We start from the raw sequence: 23,496 nt of genomic DNA, 5'->3' as shown, positions 1-23,496 counted from the left end.
GAAAGTTTTAAGCCTAATCTTAAAAGTAGAGATAGTGTCTGTCTCCCGAATCCAAACTGGAAGCTGGTTCCACAGAAGAGGGGCCTGAAAACTGAAGGCTCTCCCTCCCATTCTACTTTTAAATACTCTAGGAACAACAAGTAAGCCTGCAGTGTGAGAGCGAAGTGCTCTAATAGGGTGATATGGTACTACAAGGTCATTAAGATAAGATGGGGCCTGATTATTTAAGATCTTGTATGTGAGGAGCAGGATTTTGAATTCAATTCTGGATTTAACAGGAAGCCAATGAAGGGAAGCCAATACAGGAGAAATATGCTCTCTCTTTCTAGTCCCTGTCAGGACTCTTGCTGCAGCATTTTGGATTAACTGAAGGCTTTTCAGTGAGTTTTTTGGACATCCTGATAATAATGAATTGCAGTAGTCCAGCCTGGAAGTAATAAATGCATGAACTAGTTTTTCAGCGTCACTCTGAGACAGGATATTTCTAATTTTAGAGATGTTGCGCAAAGAAAGTTTTAAGAAATTATAATAGGAATAGTAATGCATATTTGTTTACATGGTTTATAAAAGGAAAGGGAATAGTAGAGGTGGGCGGATCAATCCAAATACTGATAGTATCTATATCAGCGCTGGTGCTGGTATCAGATTAATACTAGCATGATAGGATCGAGGCTTTGTTTCTATCCCCTAAGTTCAGTATGTAGCCCACTGAATTGCATATATATTATGCAATATATAAATACTATATATGCAATTATTTAAAAAACATGTTTATATATATATATATCAAACATGCACTATGAAAGATGCCTGAATGTTTTTGTGTTGACTGTCATGTCTGTTTTATTTATCACCTACATCACATTTAAACAACAGAAGCTGACCTACAGTGCTTCAAAGACAGACATATTTACCTTCCAGGTCAACAATAAAATGCAGTTTCAAATACAACAAAAGCTGAATGGTGTTTTTTGTTTTGTGACGATTTAGTGACCATTAAAATGTGTTCAAAATTTGCAAACTGATGATAATTCATTTTCTAAATCATGACACACTGCTCTACCGTCCATAAGCTGCTGGTATAGATTCAAATTAATGTAATACGGAGCCTGTATTTACTTGGTTTCGGATCAATAAAAAAACTTGGGAGTATTCCACAAGACTAGAACTTAGTTGGTTAAGGTTAAGGTTAAAGTATTCTTAAATGTATGAATGTGGAGAATAAAATGCTGCAATATATTTGTCACAATCATAACCAAATTAGTTTTGATTGTGATTCTTTAACTTTCTTTTGTGGTAGAAACCGAACTTTCTTCTAATCGTTTTCTAGAATAAACGTTGCTGCTGGGTTGGTCTTATTTTGGTGTTCATACTTTGTTGACAAAAGTAAATAATAATAATAATAACAACAACATTATTATTGTTGTTGTTGTTGTGTTTTTATTTACTGAAATGACTTTTATTCATGTATTCATTTTCATTATACTGACTGGAGCACTAGTGCATATCTAATATAGTAAAAAAAAAATTAGTACAGTTTTCAAGGGCTCTGTGCTTAAGCTATACTTACACACGTATATACGCGTATGACGTTGCTGTGTTACGTGATGACGTCCAGTTGTAGGCTCAGCTATGATGGCAGCCGTAGGTTGACATCAATACGATACTGAATATAAAGTATTTAAAAGTTAGCGGAAACTCCCCCGACACTATAACGTGGAACAAACTAACAGTTTTCTGATAGTACACGCTTAAAACACACACCCGCCCGGTTTGGGGAACGGTAAGTTAACGAAGCTACGTTCACCTTTGCTGTATCAAAGTGGCGCCGAGTGTGTGTCTGTGTGTGTGTGCTTGCACCAGTCTCTTTCATGTTCTGCACACAGTCTCAGTTATCTGTGAGCTAGCTGTCCACTTGCAGGAGCTGCTTTGTCTCATTACAGAGCTCCTATTCCTCCTGCCCGTGTTAACTAATGCTAGCTCTGCAGCCTGCTAACTGTTGCAGGTAACCTAGCTAGCCGAAGTGCTGCCGAAAACCCGAGCTAATGCGAAGAGCAGTCGGCTAAGCCCGTCCTGCTCATCATGAGGAGATAGCTGCTCCTCCCACTGGTTCCCTTTATGTAACAACAGTTAGCATACATTATACTAGAATAGAAACACTAACTGCGAGTAAAGTTAGCTTCCCCAGTGTACCACAAGCAGGCTAAAGTTATTTCCTGTGCCCAATATAGAAGCCTCATTTGTTTTCAGTCAAGTGCTGTGTCAGGAATCCTTCTGTGCCTTTGGTTTAGGTGTTAAAGTGCACTTGTTCAGCCCCCTTTAATGTAATATGCTGACCTATGACAGTACACTTATGCATCACGTTGCAGATGTTGTGTTTATATTCAAGTACAATTCTTTGTCTCCTTGCATGGTGAAGTGGCACTATGCCCGCAGCTACTGTGGATCACAGCCAAAGAATATGTGAGGTTTGGGCCAACAACCTGGAGGAGGAGCTGAAGAGGATACGACATGTCATTCGAAAGTACAACTACATTGCTATGGTGAGTGGTGCCACAGTCGCCGAGCCTCTCCGTGCCCACATTTCCGTTGTTCATCGTGACTCGTCTGCTTGCAGGACACGGAGTTTCCAGGTGTTGTAGCCAGACCGATCGGAGAGTTCAGAAGCAACGCTGACTATCAGTACCAATTGCTGCGCTGCAATGTGGATTTGCTCAAGATAATACAGCTGGGCCTCACATTTATGAACGAGCAGGGGGACTACCCACCCGGGACGTCAACGTGGCAGTTCAATTTTAAGTTTAACCTCACGTAAGATTGCAATCCGGTCTGTCTGTCTGTTGTATTCCTGCTGGAGCCCCATAGATGGAGTGATCAGCTGATAACGGCCCATCAGTGCGTGCAAATAGTAAATCCTTTCTTGACTTTTTTTTTAAACTACATGTTATACATACGAAGATGCTCCATTGTTTACAGTACTCCTGGCTCGTTCTTAAGTATAATAAACAGACAGCGTTCACTGCTGCTGGAAAGACAGAGATGCTGTCTTGCTTGTGAAATACTGTAACTGCACACACTACTGGGGTTTTGACTCCCTAGAAACCAGCAATACAAAGTCCCCCCAAAATCCTTCTACTGATCAGACTTTATTTTTCTCATATTCAATTTAGATGTGTCCAGATTTGCAGTTAACTCTGCAGTGTGGACATGCTGTTGCTGTCTGCCCCTTCTGACAGTAAGAAAACCGTGCCATGCCTTTACTCACTACTGTAGTGTGGCACTGTATCCATCTGTCAATACAAAGTGTTGAGAGATTTATCTGATGGGCTTGATCCGCTTTGTGTGAATGCATTTGACGAAGGACTTGGATGTAAAATAAGTTTGTTTCTTTCTGTGTAAAAGTCTCCACTCCAGCTTTAACGGGACATGAATCATTTCTACATGCAGGCCCGACTGTAAATATTTGGACAGCTTTTGGTCTACGCACTGTTTCAATATGACACTAAGTTTGAAATAAAACAATTAATACTACACTACACTGCCAAGTCTCAGCTTTAATTTTGAGTATTGCATTAAAACTATAGAGAGAAGTGTGTGAGACAGGGGCCCAGAGTTTTGGTGCTCAAAAGTTATTCAGGTACACACAAAATCATTGTGTTTGCAGTTTTGTAAGCAACTGCTTTGAGTTTTTGACTTAAAGACAGTTGCAGATGCTTTGTAACCTCCCTGCTGATGATCTCCCAGTCCTCAACTGCTCACGTTTTCAGCTCTTTGCTGCTTGTGGCAGCTACCGCCACCTTTTGGAATGGCGCTCAATCAGAGGGCTGACTCGGCCAGTCGAGAATTTTCCTTCTTTTTACTCTTGTAAGCCTTTTGGTTTTATGTAGAGGATTGTTGTCCTGCTGAATAATGAAACATCCAACCGGTTCTGATGCAATTGGCTGAATGTAAGCACAACTCTGCATTCAACGTACGGCTTCTGCCAGCAGTGAAATCATCAACACCAGTGAGCCAGGGTGTTTGGCAGGGTTACGTGCACGAATCCTAACAGAAGCCCTTCGATGTTAGATGATGTGGCATTTTATGTTCCAAGCTTTTCCCTTCCTAGAGACGTTTAATCATTTTAATAGAGGTAAATTTTGGTTTGATCAAACAGAACATGGTTCCAAAACACTACTTTATTTCTTTTTGTACATTTTTTGCAAACTGCAGCCTGTCAGTGGTGAGACCTCTGAAGTCATGGACAGGGAGTCGTTTCTTGAAGGAAAAACATGTACGCTGCATCCTGAAGTGCATTCATAGTTTGTTGCTACCATCTATATATTTTTTCTGCGGATCCACAAAAGACCCAACCAGCTGATTTTGGCAATCAACGTTTTCTTTTAGTTTTAGTTTTTATTTGAACGGAGGATATTCTTCTAGTACATTTCTGTTTAGTTTTGTGGCTTTCTTTTTCTTCACTGTTTGCAGTTTAGGTACAGTGTGTTAAAGGGTTTGATCTCCCTTACATTTTTGTAATATTCATCTAAACCTACTCAAATGAATCCTGAGACTTGGCATTTTAATTTATTACACTTTTTTTTTTTTGTCCCCCAGAAAAAAGCTGTCCAAATTAAACATGAGTTGATTGTCTAATGTTGTAAAATTTCGTACGGCCAGTTTATTTGTCATTCAAGAGCAACATTATAATCCCTAAACTTAAACTGATTACTGACCTGTTACCTAGTTGACTGTCCTTTTGTTGTTTGTGACTTTCTTCCCCTTTAGAGAAGATATGTATGCACAGGACTCCATTGAGCTCCTGACCACTTCAGGGATTCAGTTCAAGAAGCACGAGGACGAAGGCATTGAGACGCTTTACTTTGCAGAGTTGCTGATGACATCAGGTGTGGTGCTCTGCGACGGAGTCAAGTGGCTGTCTTTTCACAGGTATTCTGCTCTGACTTAAACTTTGCAGTGTCATTAGTAACACTTGTGTTTACCTGCTGCTTCACATCCAGAAACTGGCTTATAGCTATTTTATACACACATGGCAGCAAAGGCAGATTTCCACAATTTTTTACTCTTTAATAACAAAGCACTTATTAGAAACACAGCGTTTTACCTTTGGTACACTATCACCGAGTTTGAATATTATATATTACCTTTGTAAAAGCTCTTGATATATGAGTGTTTGAACCAAATTACATGTCTGCTGAGCTGTTCAGACATGCTGTTTAGTTTCAATTTGAAATTATATTTGTTAACCTGTAAAACAGTTTTGTCTTGTCTCGTCTTTTTAATAAGAAATGTTACAGAGCACCAAGATTATTTAGCCACAAACGTGTTAACACCAAAAACACAGCACTGTGTGCAAAGAAAAGACTGCCGTCTTTTCTTTGCATGTTGCTTCCAAGCAGCCAGACTTGCTGTCAGGCTTTCTAAAGCTCCTTCAAACTTTTTCTCTGAACACTGACGACTTTTTCACTGATTTTTTTCAAGTGTTTGTACCTGAAAATATTCAGAGGAATGTTTTTTCTTTTCTGTTTGTTTGTGAAGCCATTTAACACTGACCTCTGAATCGTCCTAGCATTAAATGCACCTAACTCAAGAGATGAACCAGTGTTGTAGCCACATGTAACACACTACTTTGCAAAGAACTGGTTTTAACTACTAACTTAACTACTTTGTTACTAGCAGATTTTCACAAAAACACATCATTTGTTCTCATTTTTATGTATGAAAAAATACCAAAGAGAAAAAAAATGGGACAAAAAAAAACAAAGATTGGGTTTGAAGGTCACTGATGTCACTTTTATTTTCGTCTAGTTTTCTCAGTTGCCACAATGGAATTTATAACTACAGTGTATTTTTATTTCAATGTTTCTTTGATATGAAACTCTTAGTTATCTTTGTTTCCTTGGAGACTGAAAGTGATATAGTATTTGACACCAGCTGCTGTGCTCCTAAGCAACTTTGTTAAAGTGTGTGCTGTGTGTGTTTTACAGTGGCTATGACTTTGGATACCTGATTAAGATTCTGTCCAACGCTAACCTTCCTGAGGAGGAGGTGGACTTCTTTGAGATTCTTCGCCTGTACTTCCCAGTCATTTACGATGTCAAGTACCTCATGAAGAGCTGTAAAAACCTGAAGGTGCTTCTATAAATATTCCAGCAGCATGCACGCAGCATCTCCTGCTTTATTAATTTAATCACCTTGATTTCTGATGCAATCCCTCAGGTTTTACTTTGACTGCATGCACTGATCTCAAGTGTGTTGCTTTCAGGGTGGGCTTCAGGAAGTAGCTGAGCAACTAGAGCTGGAGAGGATTGGACCACAACATCAGGCTGGCTCGGACTCTTTGCTCACAGGCATGGCTTTCTTCAAGATGAGAGAGGTACGTACCCCGTGTTCGAGAGTGGAGAGGATCAGAATGAGGACCCAGTTTATAATACAGGTTAACACGTTGTCAACCCAAAACTCAGACGTGTTTAATACATGTAATCCGTTTAAAAACTTCAGTCTCTGAGAAAGGCTGAGAGTAGGGTCAACATGAACATAGAGTTGGGGACACTGTAAAAATGGCTTCAAGTCCTAAACTGTTAATGGAGTACTTTTGTAAAACTCTGTGATTTAAAGTCTGCACTTCACTCACATCCTGATTGTTTGACGACTGATCTGACCATAAACTCAACAGTAAAGTGTTTAATGTCATAAATAATATTCAAGTCAATTCAATTAATACAGTACCAAATCACAACCACTGTCACCTCAATAATACATACAGAGAAAAACCCAACAATCATATGACCCCCTATGAACAAGCACCTTGGTGACCATGGGAAGGAAAAACTCCCTTTTAACAGGAAGAAACCTCTGGCAGAAGCAGGCTCAGGGAGGGGCGGGGCCATCTGCTGTGATTGGTTGGAGTAAGTGAAGGAAAACAGGATAAAGACATGCTGTGGACGAGAGCCAGAGATTAATAACAGATATGATTCAGTGCAGAGAGGTCTATTAACACATAGTGAGTGAGAAAGGTGACTGAAGAAGAAATACTGAATGCATCATGGGAATCCCTCCGCCTATTACAGCATCACTAAGGGAGGATTCAGGGTCACCTGGTCCAGCCTGAACTATATGTTTTAGCAAAAAGGAAAGTTTGAAGCCTAATCTTAAAAGTAGAGATAGTGTCTGTTTCCCGAATCCAACCTGGAATCTGGTTCCACAGAAGAGGGGCCTGAAAACTGAAGGCTCTCCCTCCCATTCTACTTTTAAATACTCTAGGAACAACAAGTAGGCCTGCAGTGCGAGAGCGAAGTGCTCTAATAGGGTGATATGGTACTACAAGGTCATTAAGATAAGATGGGGCCTGATTATTTAAGCCGTTGTATGTGAGCAGCCGGACTTTGAATGTAATTCTGGATTGAAGTAAGCAGTAGGCTGGTTTTCCCATAGCAACCAGAAAAGTCCCCACCGTGCTGGCCAAACCTAATAATACAGGTTTTTTGCACTTTGATAGAGGTGGGCAGATCGATTCAAATATCGCAAGTATCGATACTAACGCTGGTACTTGTATTGGATCGATACCAGCATGAAAGAATTGATACTTCACTTTGTTTTTCTTCTCTAGGTTCAGTGCGTTACTCCCAATCATCAGAAAGTAGACATGGCAGTGCAAACAGCGCTTCTTTCACACAGGCTCCGCCCCCTCCTCCCTGCTCTGCTGTGTTTAGTTGTTCTGAAGTCATGTGACTTGAATGCTTGAGAAAGCATAGTGTTGACCTTGAATGAAAGCATTACAAACAGTAATGTGTGTTGGAAGGTTTGTTTTATTGTCTTAAATAATTATTCTGGAAAGTTATACCACTATGATATCAATATCACCAATACCAATAACTGATATCGGTAATTTTGGCCCTTTATTTACTTGGTACACTTTGATGTGATCTTTTTTTCACACTTTGACTGTGTGTTATCCTAACCACTAATCGATTGTATTATTGTGTGGGGTTTTTTTGTAATCCTTCCCATAGATGTTCTTTGAGGATCATATCGACGATGCAAAGTACTGTGGTCACTTGTACGGGCTCGGCTCAGGCTCCGCCTATGTCCAGAACGGAACCGGAAACGCCTATGAAGAAGAGGCTAACAAGCAGCAGTCGTGACATCGCTCCGAAACTCTTCCCATCCTGCACTTCACACCCAAAATCAGTGCGGCTCTGACGCCAAGCTCCAGAGTGACAATAATAATGGAAGAAGAAAATAACCTACACGTGCATCGTTTAGCAAGCTGTTTCTCAAGTTTCTCATAGGCTCTGCTCACTTTAGACCAATGAATATGATGGTCCAAAAAAAAAAAGAATCACCGCTGTCCTCACACATGCAAACAACTGCATGTTTGAGTTTAGTCTTTTATTCCTAAGAGGCAGCGTAGACGGCGTGTGGTCGGTTCAGTTCAATTTAACATGCTTAAAAAGGTGGGATTTTAGTTTTCCTAAAGTGTTCTGTAGAAATGTTTTGCACTTTAAAGCTCTAACCTGATTTTATAAGGAAAGCTGAAAATGTTTCCGGTGTGTTTGTGTGTCTCTCTGGCCTCTTTGTTGCCTTCTCTATGTTCCCATTTCACATTGTGAACATGTAAAGCTGTACGATCACAACTCTCACCACGCTCAGCCTTAATAATAACTGCATTCTTATCTTTTAACTTTTTAATTTATTGGCATGGACTAGTTGCCCCCATTTCAACACTAAGTCCACACAGATTTCCTCTCTGATAGTTGGGGTGTGTTTACATGCGCTTGAATCTTGAGGATTTTTCTAATCGGTCCCGTTAATGTTAAGTTTATAACGACCCGAGTAAGAGCTAAGTCCACTGTAATAAGCCTTTTAAAGCGGTGCAGACCATAAAGCAAGTGGATGCCATTTCTTTATTATCAGTTGGTCAGAATGGATGCACACTGATGTGCGTGTAAACATCATGGATACACATCACCTCAGCCAACCAACAAAAATGTGTTGGGAAGAAAAACAGAATGAAAGCTGTAGGAAGTGCTGAGGTAACCACTGAGTAACCACCAGAGAGTCAGTTTTTGTTTTAATTTATAGTTTTAGTGTTGAAATAAAAGAAGAGGAAAGTTTTACTCGAAGTGAAGGTGCTTTTTTAACAAGCGGGAGTTCATTTGTAGTTCTGACCTTTGAATTAGACTTTTTGTGCTTTTTGGTTCCCTTCAAGTGTTGCTTTTCCAGTTCATTCATGCCGCATAAAACTGCCGCATGTACAAAAGAAACAAAAACAATAAGAAGAATAAACGCTGTTGTTGAATAGTATCCTGAACTTGCATAGGTGCGTGTTAAAGCGTAGGCTCGCGGCTTATTAACCTCCCTCGGTGACAGAAACTCGACAGCTGAAGCACTTCCCTCTTTCTGCAGTACGTCTTTCTCTCACTGTAACCGAGTCGAAGAAGAATATGCAATAAAAAAGAGGAATGTTTTTAGATGATTTTGTAAATAAAGGCTTGAAATTTTTCTACCATCGTATCTTTCAGTGGCTTCGCGTTCTTCCATTAAAGAATCGAGTGAGACCGAAGATGAGCTCATTTTATTCTTGTAAGGCATCACAACTGTACAGTACATTGCCTCTCACATCCATATAGTCTTTAAGTCATACACAGAAGAATAGAAAAATAGAGATCGAACATTGACTGTCACTATGAAGCTTTTTGTTTTGAGAAGAGCGTACATTCTTTAATTTTCAGTGATGCTTTTAATCGTTTCCAGCCTCAGAAGGTCAAAGTGGACCACACGAAGCGACCGGAGCAGATTTTTTTTCTTTTATTTGCTCTGCAGTACATCCACAACATGTGAGATATTAAAACACTCAACAGAATCTGCAGCAGCATCGCACAAAGGCTTGTTTTTGCTGGCGGGCCCTTCATAGACAGAACAGTCGGGAAGCTTTTTGGCCAGCAGTTTGACGTCAGACTGTAGGACATATTTGGCAGGAGGGGGGGATTGGGGGAGGGGCGCTGTCATACGCACAGAGCACCACCAGCTTTTAGGTGTGACGGCAACATCCTCATATATGCTATAAAGATCTAGCAGAGCCCTTATTGGAATTTAATTACTACTAACTACTCTTTTCTGTGGTGGGCGGGGGACACGTTCACTTCACAAGGTGTGTTTGCGTTGACATCCTGAGATGAGAGCATGCATCATTTCATCAACTTGCACAATACTCAACACAGCGGGTGGAGAAACCTGCCCCAAGCCCCTCAAACGACAAGAAAAGAAACAGAAAAAGAAAAATGTCTGAAGGAATGTCAGTTATATAGCACATTAACATCACTACTAATCTATACTCAGAGCAAACATTTGGCAAACTGCATCTACTCGAGCGCTACGCTGTGAGAACGACTGAAAACGAACAGACTTGCAGACTTTTGAACTGGGACGTACAAAAGCAGCTCACTTATAGTTCAAAGTGCAAAAAGTCCGCTCTTCTGTTGCTGCTCTGTGCTTGTCTGTATAGAAAAAAGAAAACGGGATAATTGGAATGCAGTTTCAAATACGGTCGACTTGTTCCAACTTTCAGGCAGCAGCAGAACAATAAGAGAAGTAAATGACGATTATTATGTTTTCCTCCGGTTTGTTAGCGAAGTCAGTCTCTCATAAGCATGGTGCACTAATGGAAAACGACAAATATGATGTCACCACCACGTCACGTTCTGATAGGCACGGACACAGAGGAGGGGGCAGCATAGACCTGCGAGACAAAACAAGGAAACGTGAATTTTAAAAATATAATCCTGAATCTCATTCTGCAGGTAAGGTGTGCGTGAGCGTAAACATACTTTTCTGGTTTGTAGTGTCAAACGTGGTTACGCCTCGTTCTCTATGGTCATCCCTGGGTTACTGGCACCTGAATCAAACACACAGGTGGAACATTACTCAACATCTTGGAGTGCAGTACGGTGCAAAACTCCTGAGCTCGCACTCACTTTTTTACATTTTAACTGGAAAATGGGAAATAGGTGCAGCAATCCATGACTGATGGTGCTCGACACACACACACATATATTTCACTGCACTGCGTGTTTGGGATTTTTGCCATGCAAAAAAGAATAATAATTCCATAAATTATGACAACATCCCAAACACGACCGAGGGGAATGCAGCCCAAACCATTACAGAGCCTCCATCGTGTTTTACTGATGGCTGTCGACACAACCGTCTCTCCTGTACGGTGGCCCTGAGTGGACAAAAACAGACTGCAACTTAAGAAAACACCAGCAATAAGAAAAACGCTGCAAAAGCACACAAAACACAACGGAAATAGGAAAAAAGAAATAGAAAAAACGAAAACAAATAGGAAAAAACAGATTTCCAAAAGCAAGGGAAGTGTTTTTGGGGAGACAATAACTCGACGGACCAGTTGCAGGAACCAAAATATGCTAGGTGTGTGTTAATCTGATGATTCATATAATACTGATGACGAATTTTTAGGCTAATAGTTAGGCTAACACACTTACCTCTCATCTTTTCTTTCCTCATAAAACCGATAGATCCTCCACTTCTTTTAAGTGTCTCCCAGAGCAATTCTTAGCATATTTTGGTTCCTGTAACTGGTCCGTCGAGTTATTGTCTCCCCAAAAACACTTCCCTTGCTTTTGGAAATCTGTTTTTTCCTATTTCTGTTTTCGTTTTCCCCCTTTGTTTTGTGTGCTTTGCAACGTGTTTCTTATTGCTGGTGTTTTCTTAAGTTGCAGTGTGTTTGGCCTCTCAGGACCACCGTACTCCTGACCTCCTTCGCACATACTAACAATGTTTTGAGCCAAAATTTTCAAATTTGCATTCATCACCCCATGAGGCCTGATTTTCAGTCTGGTTCGTGTGATTTGGCATACCTCAGCCTTTGATCAATAGCTACTAAAAAAAAACCATTCCTCTGAAAATGAGTGGCTCAAGACCTTGGTACAGTGCTGCTGTTTTATCATCAAGCAGCTGCGGAGAACCCTACAGAAGGAGCATCATCTTACCCTTTCTGTCCTTGTCCGTTGCAGTTTCATTCTCTGACCAGGAGGGGGTGCTGGTGAGCAGACGACTCTGGCTTTCTCTGAGTGGTTTGGAGGGGAACTGACGGCCCTCTGCTGCACTAAGATTCCACAAACAGAACCGGGGGTGAAAATCAATGCAAAATGTTCCTGTAATCTAAACCTGGAGACCCATCACTGATAATGGAGCTGCTAACAGGTGATCTATTTTCTTGCATAATTAAATCTGCACAATTGATAAAACCCCTATAGGCTAATATGCAGCTGTGCAGACTCTGTTTCTGTAAAGTACTCGAGTTCACATATTAATTGGATGGTGTTATTTTTTACTCACCTCTTGTTGGCTGGGTTGGAGCCAGTTGGTGAGGAGGGCTGCTCCGGATCCAGATTCACCAGGCAGGTTGGGAACGAACAGCCATCGCCTAAACTGTAAGGCCACCAGACAAGAAGAAGCACAGTTGTCATGATCCAGTTACTGCAGATTGTAAGTGTTCTATGTTATGGATGCATATTTAAGTTTAAGCAGATTCTGTTAAAGCAAACCTGTGTATGTTTTTACTGAATATGAGTCCCTTGAAATTATAGGATTAAAAAAAGCTAAACATTAAAGCATGTATGGATAATCAAGGCAGGAAAACTACTCTGCAAAGTTAGTTATGCAATGCAGTGTTGTTAAGTAACACTAGCCACCAAAAACTGCTATTCATACCAACCGCTGTGAAATGCTAAAAGCTGCAGTTCCTCTAGTGGCCACTTGAGCCCGCCACCAACATTCCGTCAAACCCCATCGACTACAGTGTTAAAAAAAAATCCAACTTTACAGCACAAATAAGCACGGTTACAGCTTTTCTCTTTAAAACATCAGATATTTACATTTAAATAACAGCATAGCTTAGCGTGTAGTTAATTGTAACGTGACATCCAGGAAGTCCATGTTCCATTTTTATCGCAGGTCAGATTCTTGTTACTTTGCAGTTCATATAGCTGTCACTGCCAAATTGCTGTATAGTCACAAAATAGTATTTAAGCTGCAAAACTGGAGCATCAGCATCAACTCACAGCGGTGATGTTGCTGTTTCCTGAGATCTAATGCTCTGCTGCTGTCTCTTCTGGGACTTTCTGTCTCTTTTGAACCATTTTGTTTAAAACTAAGTGGCGATGCTCAGCAATCCCTGAGCTCACTGCTGACTTCATTCATTCACGGCTGCTTTGACAACGTTGTGTTTAAATATGCTAAAATAATTCACTAAACTGCTTCTGTTTTTTTTCAACATTGCCTGAAGGACATAATTATGAAGAAGATAAATGTGAATTCCCCACATGACTCACCGAAGTGTAAATGTTTATGCCGGCATTATTCAGAGCTGGTTGTGATCTAATAATATAACATTCTGAATAGGCTGTTTGTATGACTTTACTTGAGATACCAGGGGGAAAAAAACATAAAAGAATGTTCTGATATCATGCTTGGACATTTTTCAGTCACATATTAGCCTCTCAGCAGGTGTGGGATGATTATAATTCTACTGATCACATTATTGTATCCTGAAGCAGCTCCTCGAGTCTCTGACCTGATTGCTCTTCAGGCTAGATTGAAATTTTAGTGGTCATCGGGGTTTATAAACTGTAAAATAACCCTCTGTAGGCTGGTGTTAATCATTTATGACTGGTTCAAATGCTTTGTCTGGTATTTGAGAAGTGGTTTTCAAGCTGCTTTCGATGAGCTCACCTGGAGAAGACGGGGATTGGCCAGTATTTGACTTCATCGCCAAACACCTGGCGGAAGTTCTTGCTGAAGCCCAGACTGAAGCCGTTCTTATCCGTGCCGTGACGAAACACAGGAGAACGCACCGCCTCTGTAACAGCAGATGAGGAGAAGAAGAAGAAGAATTAGAAACACAGCACTCCCTCCTCAGCCTCTGCACAATCTGCTAATTTTAAACTGGAGCTCGATCAAACAGCGGATCATCGCGGGAGCCGCTCAGGCTGAACTGTGGCATCGAGAAAACAACTCGGAATCAAAGTGTCTTTGTTGTGCAGGAAAAACTAGATCTCAGGCTGTTTCGCCAGGTGTGACTTCTCCCTCTGAACACCGTATCAGTGTCTCTTACTAAGCTGCTTACTGCTCCCAGCCTTGTGTCTTTGCATTACACTGTAACATACTCCTCTGGATAATCCACTCTCCTCCACGCACAGGGACAAAGTGTGCCACTGTGCACGCATAATGGGAAACTCCTCTGTCTGACAGCAGCCCAAAGAGGCTCATCAAGGCAGCGTGCTGATGAGAATGGTGACAGATGGAGTAGGGGGGAAAAAAGGCATACAGCATCCTTCATCATTAGTGCAAAGACGATGCTGTGCAAACAGAGGAGGCAGATTCCTAGAAAACAGAGCGCTGGTGTCCAGCTGAGGCTTTGCAAACACTGCGTCAAAACTCAAAACACACAGAGGCATGCATGCGGGCGCGGAGGACGCCACCTACCGAGAGTGGATCTGTTCTTGCAGACGAGCCAGCAGTGATAGATGAAAAGCGAAGCCAGGCTCACGGAAAACATGGAGGCCGAGAAGAAGAGGAAGAGGATGTGGAACTTTGCCTGAGTGTCTGGGAGGCCGTTCTGAGAAGGGAAAAACACACACACACACACACACACACACACACACACACACACACACACACACACACACACACACACTTTAACAGAGCTACACCGGCACAAAGCTGACACAAGAATAAACTAAATCTCATCAGCGGGTGTTCTCTAACTGGAGAGACTTCAACTAGTTGTTTTAAGGGAAGCAGTCTCTAATTTAGTAGCTGGTTGGTTCATACCAGGTATTCTTTTAGGCGGAAATGTGCTCTACCTCCAGCCTTGTGAAAAAGGGTAAAACATAAATATTCATCTGTGATTAAACAAGTTGTTTAAAAACAACAACAACACATTCACACACGGACATATTACACCATGATCGCTTCGTACTTACAGTCCAAAACTTGATGAAGTACTGAAGATCCGTAGCAGTTATAAAAAGGCAGTAGAGTAGCGAGTACAACAAAAACAGCATGAAAAACTTGTAGTTGGCGAATCCCACACAGTTGTTCACCCTGCAAAATAACGAATGGATGAAAGGACGCAGGCTGCTGATGGAAACGATTGTATGCACACTTCAATATTCCTGAGACAATTCGGACACCCTTTACATCGCTGTGCAGAGCAGCAGGGATGGGCTAGGGGGAGGGACCTTTTTTAATGTTAGATAATGAAACTAAGCCGACAGAAAGCAGCTGTTACATTTGTGTCTATTATTTCAGCTTTTTTAAGGGATTTTTATAATAAAAACGCATAGCTCAGTCAACAAAAGGGGAAGATACAGTCTGCCAGGCAGCAAAGTGACAGAAATGTAGTGTTTCTATCAGGTGTTTGTGAATTTGTTTGGGTTTTTTAGCTGGAAAAATCATCAACCAGCAATTAGTCCTTTTAACCAATCAGAGGTCAGCACAGGTGTGTGTGGTTTCACTCCCAAATAAAACCAGCTAATTAAATAAATAACTAGAAATCTCAGATTTTATTGCTTCGTGTCCCAGTATAAACTATATACACAGTTCCTACTGATTCTCCTGTTTTTCCCCTGAACACCAGATATGGTGCATTATTCACAAGAGAGCCAACAAGCTGATCGTGTTTACCAAAAATTAGACACACTAGGATCGGATTTGTCTTGTCTCCCTCTGCTGCCAGAACCAGCTGGTAGCTTAGAGTATCAAATCAAGCTGTTTGTGCATCTACGTCAGGGGTGGGAAACTTTTTCTGTTTTTCCAGAAGGCTTTACTGACTTAGATAAAAATGAAAGCTGGAACACCGAATCGAAATTTGCTCAGAGGTGATGATGAAATTATTGGAAGCAGAAATGAAAATTCCACCAAAAAATTAGTCTATATTTTTTTTCCACTAGCCTGATATGCAACACTTCCATTATGAAACTGTTAAGGACAGAGTGGGCTGGGCTGTGTGGTCTAAACGAGGCCTGTTTGCTAGTTATCTTGAATGCTCTGGCAATGTGGTGCAATCTCAGTATGATGGATTGCAGTGAAACTCTATTGCTGTGGGGCTTTACTGAAAGGGAATTTATATCGCTAAAGAGCATAAGTGCACGTGAGTACAGCGGTGCACTAATGCAGTGTCAATAATCCAATACTGTGTGTTAAATAAAAGACAGTCACTCCATACCAGGGGCAGTGGTGATCCATCTTCAGGATGCATCTGTAACACAGCAGGGTGAGACGTCAGTGAAACTGTGAGTAACTCTCTGTGCACCTGCGTGCGGCGAATAGTGCGGTCTGTTCTCTAAAGGTGCATGAGCGAGGAGCCGTACTTATCACAGACTGAACAATGGTGACATCGATCAGGCTTCAGCAGCTGGCAGCGGTCACAGAAACGGATTGCTGAGGAGACACAGCCAATTCAATCACACAGCCGTCAGCAGCAGTAGCAGCAGCCTCTCCTAACTCCTGACCACAGACTAGCAAGGTGACAGGCGCTGAAATGAGCTCTGAGAGCTGCGCGTCAGTCTAGACTGTTCCAGCTGTTCTGCATCAGCGGCACCGCGTGCCGTTACTGTACCTCCGGAGTTGGTGCGGGTGTAGATGGGCAGATCCTTGGCTATCCTCCTCAGGATTTCCTGCTGAGACTCTCCCCGATCTTCACGCTCCAGCAGCTCCTTGTCAGAGTGGGACAGGTGAAACTATGGAGGGCAGAGCACGGAGGGAAAGGCAAACAACACCTGTGATTTATCAGCAGACCAATCTCCCATCACTGCTGCTCACCGCCCCTTTGCATTTGTTAAAACCGATTGAATTATTCTGCCAGACAAGCCCCATGCTGTGTGAGAATCAGTAATGCGGGAATTTCTACTACTGTGAAAGCCAACTTAGCAGGGCAGTTTCTTCCATTTGTTTCTGGGTTTTCTTTTGGTGTTTTTTTTTTTTTTTTTTTTTTTGGAGGGAGGGGCTTTCTCCAGCCCTCACAGCCACCGGGACAATTTATAACCGAACACTGGAAACAAATAACCATAACAAACAGCACAGCACATGTGAGTCTGGACTTTTATTCCAATGATTGCTGCCTGCGTGTCTGCGGTTCGCCTCTGTGGAAATTGCAACCGTGGCTTTTCTCTTAAGATGTATGCATGCGTTCACCCCGCGGGGCTTAAGTGCTGTGGCCAGGATCAGAGCCATTAAGAGTGCAGATCCAGGCACTTCCACTGGAGAGTATTATTAGTCTAAATGCAGCATTCAATCACACGGGGAAGCGCTAACCTACAGCTTCCCTTCACACTGCGACATGCACGCTGCGTCACGGTCGGACACACTCACCTCCTTCAGGGGGTTCATGGGCTTGGTGAAGATGGTTTGCCAGTACGCCCACACAAACATGATGAAAACGACATGGTACACCAGCAAGTATACGACTGCAAGCAAAAACAAGAAAGAAGAATACCATCGTCAATTTTCAGCGGTGCGCGTACACTCCATTGAACAAGAACGATGTTGGTGATTCAGTTTCACCTTTTTCATTGGAAAATCGGTAGAGTATTAAAATCAGCCTGCGGTAATTATTATTTGTTGTTGTGCCAAACACTGGGACGGTGTAAATCAAAGTGAAGGAGAAATCAGGCTCAATGAACAAGTTGTATAAACTCAGCATTGAGCCAATCATGGCTTCAGTATGCAGCTTAATTACTTTTAAGATGCCTTAAGTGTGTGCTGATGGGAATTTTATTGCAGGCACAGAATCCATTTGCAGAGAGTCTCTTTGATTATTTCCTCTGCTAAAGCGAGCGCCAGGGTGGAAGTGTGCCATTGCTGTTTGTCAGCAAAAACAACTGAGCTGAATTTCATGAAACTTGGTAGGAAGCATGTGAAAGAGAGTCTGGAGGTGGAGGTATGCTCTGGAGAGAAGAAGAATGAAAATCTATAGTAGAAGCAAGACAGAATGCATCTGCGTGAATAGGGGAGGTATAACAGTGGAGATGCAAGGAGGTAGTGAAGGTGGATGAGCTTAAATGCCTGGCGTCATCCAAAGCAACAGACAATGCATAAGAGAGGTGAAGAAGAGAGTGTGGGCAGGGTGGAGCAGGTGGAGATGAGCATCAGGGGGTTTGTGACAGAAGGATAGCATCAAGAAACAAAGGGAGGGTTTACAAGATGGTAGTGAGGTTATAAATTGTAATAAACTATAAGACAGGAGGCGGACTTGGAGGTGTCAGAGTTGAGGATGCAAAGTTTTTCATTGGGAGTGACCAGAATGGACAAAAACAGCTCAGGTTGGAGACTAAAGCTAAAGAGGCAAGGCTGAGATGGTTTGAACGTGTGCAGAGCAGGAAAAAGGAGGTTGAAGATGGAGCTGCCAGGCAGGAGGAAAACAGGAAGACCTCAAAGAAGGATGTAGAGAAGGAGGACATGCAGAGGGCTGGTGTGACAGAGGAGGACGCTGGAGGCGGGGTAAGATGGAGGCAGATGATCTGCTATGGAGACCCCTAAAGGGAGCGGCCGAAGAGAGACAAAGACGCAATATAATTAAAATTGAACTGAACTGAGATCAGTTTCATGTAACTGGAATTTTCCAACTATAACAATGAAGTTTACAGCGTAACAGCTTAATAGGTCTTCTGACAAAGCAATTAATTTATATTCCCATGCATTTTAACATTATTTAGCCATGTTTCTTTTTTAAAAAATAGGTGGAATCTAACCTGTCAGTGACATTAAATGCTACTAGTTATCAGGATTTATCCTTTGGAGAGTCTGAATATTTAACTCCATCCAACTTCCCTCCTTAAAAAGACTGCTGAAAACAAACCACTCCTGTCTTCATTTGGTGTCTTTGAACTTACCTCCATATTGTGAAATGCACACTAAATAAAAACCTTTAAACATACAGTTTAATGACAAAACCCAATGGCACATTTCCAGCTGGAGGGCTTACCTTTGCAAAGACTAAAAGGCCACTCAGCTCAACACCTAACAGAGAACAGCTGCCTCATGGAGCTCAGGATGATAAACGCCATTATAAAGCACTTACCCTTTTCTCCTGTGTCTTCAATGGACTCTGAAGAATGGAAAGGGAAACAGTGAAAAGACACAGTCAGACTACCAGAAACAGATTTTTCACATATACATTTCTTCCTTAACTTGGGGATGACCCACGTGTGGGGTGGTTCTCATTGTGACTGTCAATATGCTCGGCCATCAGTCAGCGCCTGAATTGAAATCAGCAAAACGGAGAAACGCTGACTCTGTAGAGCCTCCGTCCCAACGTCGGGTCCCACACCAGTCACAAAATCAATATGCAACACGCTCCCTGTCAAACAGTTTGACTCATTGTTCCTCCATAGCTGAGCATTGAGTACAGGTAGTGAAAAAGAAAGGAGCATCCTGCACAGCGAGTGTGTCTGTGTCTGAGTGTGTGAATTCCCACAGAAGGGACCAGGTGAAGCTGGAGGCTGACAGGAGCACCTTGATGAGCATCCCAAAAAGACCTGCACACACACACACGGACACACACACACCTTCAGCGCTGGACTCAAACATTAAAAAGGCAGAGGTTAAGACCTGTTGGGAAATTTCCTGTTGGTGTTTTTTACATTTACCTCAAAGCAATGATTAGTTAAGCATACGGAATCATCTATCTTTGGCAATCAGGCAGTAACGCAGCGTGCACACACACACAGACACTCAGAATAGGTGAGCCAAGGAGCTGAATCGTGGCACACAGTCAAAAACTGTGTGCGTGTTGCCATGCCAGCATAAAAACTCCAGAGTCTGACGGTGTGTGTGTTTGATTAAGGACATGTGCATGGATCAGCGCTCCCTAATCGTGTTTGCATTCCTGATAAAAAAAGTGTCTCCAAAAATGGACAAGAAGCTAAACATCATCTGACTTCACTTCTTTAACAATCTTTAAAAGATCGATTGTTCAAAAGGCTGATGTTGTGGGTGAGTGTGTGTGTGTGTGGGTGAGTGTGTGTGTGTGTGTGTGTGGGGGGGGGGGTTGCGGGAAAGTGGGTCAACCTGAGATTGCTTGGGGGTGAATTATGTAAGCCAGACAATGGGATTAACATGAGCTGATGAGCGAGCTGTATCAGCTGATGATGCTTTCACACAACTGACTCTGTGTATGGTTGCGGAGAGCACGCTGGCCCCGAGCGGCCACTTTCCTGGCCTGCTGCTGCTGTTTTCATCAGCCCATTCCATGTGACCCGAGAGCATCGCTGTTGTTTCCCCGTTGTTCAGCAAAACAGTGCAGTTTTATAAAGAAAAGGCTATTTTTCTATTCCCCTGAAGTAATGAAAGAAGTCTTGTGGGTGGCGGCAGACACGTGGTGACCTGTAATTCTAGAAGAGGTTCATCGTGGGACAGGATCTAGCTGCTGTGTCATGACACTATGACTCCTGCACACTCTAAGCTCTGGTGTCTGTCTAAATTTGGAGAAGATCAGATAAAGGATCAATCGGCCAGAACATCAAACTGCTTCTGTTTGGTCTCATTAGATGTTCTCCATTATTGTGCCCCCCCCTTCTTTTTTTCTCTCCCTTTTTTGTGACAGAGCAGATTTTCTTTCCTTGTGGTCTGACAATGTGCCAAATGGAGCACAAGAGTAGGCTGCCGAGACTCCTCTGAGACATCCTAGAAACCATTACTCACTATCCAGGTCAACTTTGTGCTCACTGTTCACCGAGGAGGCTCGCCGTCTGTAACCGCGCCACCCAATGATCAGCTGCAGGAGGGGAAGTGAAGGAAGGATGCCTGACTAAAGCCATAAGAGACTTTTATTGCTATAGGATAATGCCTGCAGTGTTTGTCACACGATGAAGCTACTGCAAACTGAACCTGAAGCTATTACAGTAAGACTTTAAGATGGTGCTGATAGAGGTGTTAGAATCAGATAATCTGAGACAGATGGTCCAATCCCAATCTCACACCCTGTGCTACATACTTCATAATAAAAGCAGGCTGCACAGTCCTCCAGTTGCACTGTGAAAATACACATTTCTCACTTGCCTGCAACAATATGCTGACAACTGGCTGAAGTGTTGTTGTCATGTGACTGTCCACACACACACACACACACACACACACACACACACACACACACACATTGCGTAAACAATAAAGACATTCTTGTGAATGCCAAAATAAAATAAATAAATAACAAGCCTGATTCACAAACTGCTGAAAGAGAAATGTGTTTCCACCCAATCTCAAAAAATCCACACACACCCAATTAGGGGCATTTCCCCTTTCCTCACACACACTCTCTCTCTTACACACACACATCACCCCCCCTTACTACCGAGACAGCTCATTCTTACCTATGCAAAGCTGCAAAACATACGCGTAGTATGACCACGCCACTATCAGAGCGATGAACAGGACCGGGATCCAGTACAAAACTCTCTGACAGCCCCGCTTGATACTACGCGAGCCCGACGGTGCCATAGTCTAGGAGCGGATCATTTCCCGTGCGCATTCGCGTGGTGCTCTCCCCTCTTCTCCCCCGCTGCGTGTGTGTGCGTGTCTTCCCGTAGACTGTCACTGCATCGTAGCTCCGGCTCTGATCAGCCTAATCGACAGCTCAGACGCAACATCCTAAACCAGCCTCCCGCCCTGCTTCCTCCTCCTCCTCCGCTGCTGGTGGTGGTGGTGGTGCTGCTTGCACCGCTCTCCCCTCTGATCGTCCTGCTCGACTACTAGTACAGACTACAACAACACATCAGACGGCTCACGCACACCTGTGCACGAGCTCAAGCACACATTCACTACGAGTCCGCGCTCGCCTGCTTCCCCACAGGTTGCCATGACGTCCGCGGGATGCTGCAAGCCTGGCACATTTTTCAGCGCGCGCAGAAAATGGGTTCAGCAAGTTCAGACGGACTCGTGCGCGCGCGCCGACTACAAATATAGGTCCAGTCTACACAAGACTGTGAGGTCAGTTGTACCTCTCTGGTCTGTTTTATTTTTTGTTCAGATGGAGTGAGTGATGTGATTCAGCTCCTTCCTCACACACTCATCCTGCTCTCTGCGTTCTTGTTTGTTTGTTCGCTCTTCTGTCCCTCTCTCTCCGTCCTACCTTTGTGTTTAATCATTGCTTGACAGTGGAGGCGGAGGTCTGCACAATCCAGCTGCTTCTACTGCATCTCCACCTGCAAAATATTCTCGCAGTCCTACCGCAGAATGCTTTGTACAGGCAGACTGCACACTATAGCGTGTGCCATATTTTGCACAGTGATTTATGATTTTTTAAAAAGCAAAGAACTGGAGGTTCAAAGGGAAACAGAAACAAATATCCCATAAAAATGTAAGTAAAGAGCACCTTCTGAGTATTTTAAAAGGGACTAGGCACACATTAGATTATAAATATTAGTATTAATATGTAATAGTATGTAGTGTTTGCCCTTACATTTACTCATTCCTGGGTGCGAGCTGTATTCTAACCTCCTTTTCTCATTTCATATCAACACATGCTCCAGTTGTGTAGGCTACAGCGTTAACATGGCCTCTTATTTAGAAGGGAGTACGTATATTTTTCCCCTTCAGACTGTGTTGTAGAGAATCCTAACGCTCCCCTTCTTACATTGAAAGAAACATTAGTATAGAGGAGCAGGCTGTTTTAGAGTACCCTGACACAGTGTGCCTTTGAGATGCAGGCTGTTATTGTGACATTTTTTCTCCTTCATTCAAAAAGGGCAACCCCGAAGGCACGTGCAAAGTTGTGCAGCCATGTCTTTTCAAAAGTTGATGTTGCATGGTTAGGGCTAGGGCATGACACCACAAACCTTTGCAGGTCTAAAGCTTCTTAATCTTCGGAGTGAAGACTGAGAGAGAGCACGCCAAAACTCCGCACAGTAACATCCTGCATCCCAACGGCATACCCAGTCAGGATGCTCTATAATACAGCCTGCACTCATAGAGTAATGTAAGATAAGAAGAGGAAGTTAGCAAACAGAAAAAAGGACAGTGCAAAAGACTCAGCAAAGATAACACAGTATGATAAACAATGAAGATAATTATTTGAAAGCACCACAGAATCACTGGGAGCTTCGCTGTATTATATTCCAGTATAAGCTGGTTATCCCCTAATTTATGTGTTGAACTTTACAAACGTTGCAAATTGATGCGTGTAAAATGTACCAAAGCACAGAAAATGTATTCAAATTTCTTCAGAAAGGACTTCAACCTACACTTAATGTGTGCCACAAATGAATCATAATTATAAATATAACTATAATAGAATAAATAATAGAACAAGAAGCACTTACAGGTCTTGTGCTCATTCTATGGACTCTCCCCTCGTGTGCCTCACAGTGTTTGGGTACACGGACCAAAATCAATCAAGTCAATCAATCCAGATCATTATGGCTCACTTTTTGACCAGTTTTCAAAAGTATTTATTTTACTAATTAATATATT

At 42.5% G+C, this 23,496-nt stretch overlaps 2 protein-coding genes across 3 annotated transcripts; one reads left to right on the top strand and one right to left on the bottom strand.

Annotated features, from left to right (window-relative positions):
- Positions 1–1,604: 1,604 nt before the first annotated feature.
- On the top strand, positions 1,605–9,504 carry cnot7 (CCR4-NOT transcription complex, subunit 7). Its single transcript, XM_040015999.1, has 7 exons — positions 1,605–1,783; positions 2,420–2,543; positions 2,618–2,811; positions 4,768–4,929; positions 5,988–6,132; positions 6,266–6,376; positions 8,013–9,504. Exons 2-7 carry the CDS (start codon positions 2,427–2,429, stop codon positions 8,142–8,144), a joined length of 861 nt encoding a protein of 286 aa, XP_039871933.1. The 5' UTR covers positions 1,605–1,783; positions 2,420–2,426; the 3' UTR covers positions 8,145–9,504.
- Positions 9,505–9,561: 57 nt separating this feature from the next.
- Positions 9,562–21,866, bottom strand: zdhhc2 (zinc finger DHHC-type palmitoyltransferase 2). Of its 2 annotated transcripts, XM_040015998.1 has the most exons (14): positions 21,399–21,496; positions 19,234–19,565; positions 19,109–19,135; positions 17,401–17,495; positions 16,649–16,769; positions 16,401–16,470; positions 16,256–16,288; positions 15,012–15,132; positions 14,512–14,644; positions 13,759–13,885; positions 12,364–12,456; positions 12,015–12,130; positions 10,830–10,897; positions 9,562–10,741 (listed from the first exon to the last, which is right to left on the bottom strand). In XM_040015998.1, the coding sequence occupies exons 2-13, from the start codon at positions 19,274–19,276 to the stop codon at positions 10,857–10,859; spliced, it is 1,020 nt and encodes a 339-aa protein (XP_039871932.1). In that variant the 5' UTR covers positions 19,277–19,565; positions 21,399–21,496; the 3' UTR covers positions 9,562–10,741; positions 10,830–10,856. The 2 variants fall into 2 exon arrangements, with proteins under 2 accessions (XP_039871932.1, XP_039871931.1); XM_040015997.1 differs by lacking the exon at positions 19,234–19,565 and having other exon boundaries at positions 21,399–21,866.
- Positions 21,867–23,496: the final 1,630 nt, after the last annotated feature.

Source organism: Simochromis diagramma, unplaced genomic scaffold (assembly GCF_900408965.1).
Source record: "Simochromis diagramma unplaced genomic scaffold, fSimDia1.1 OVJJ01000685.1, whole genome shotgun sequence".
Classification (NCBI taxonomy): Eukaryota; Metazoa; Chordata; class Actinopteri; order Cichliformes; family Cichlidae; genus Simochromis; species Simochromis diagramma.
Note: the sequence above shows the minus strand (reverse complement) of the source record. Positions and strands in the feature narration are given on the sequence as shown.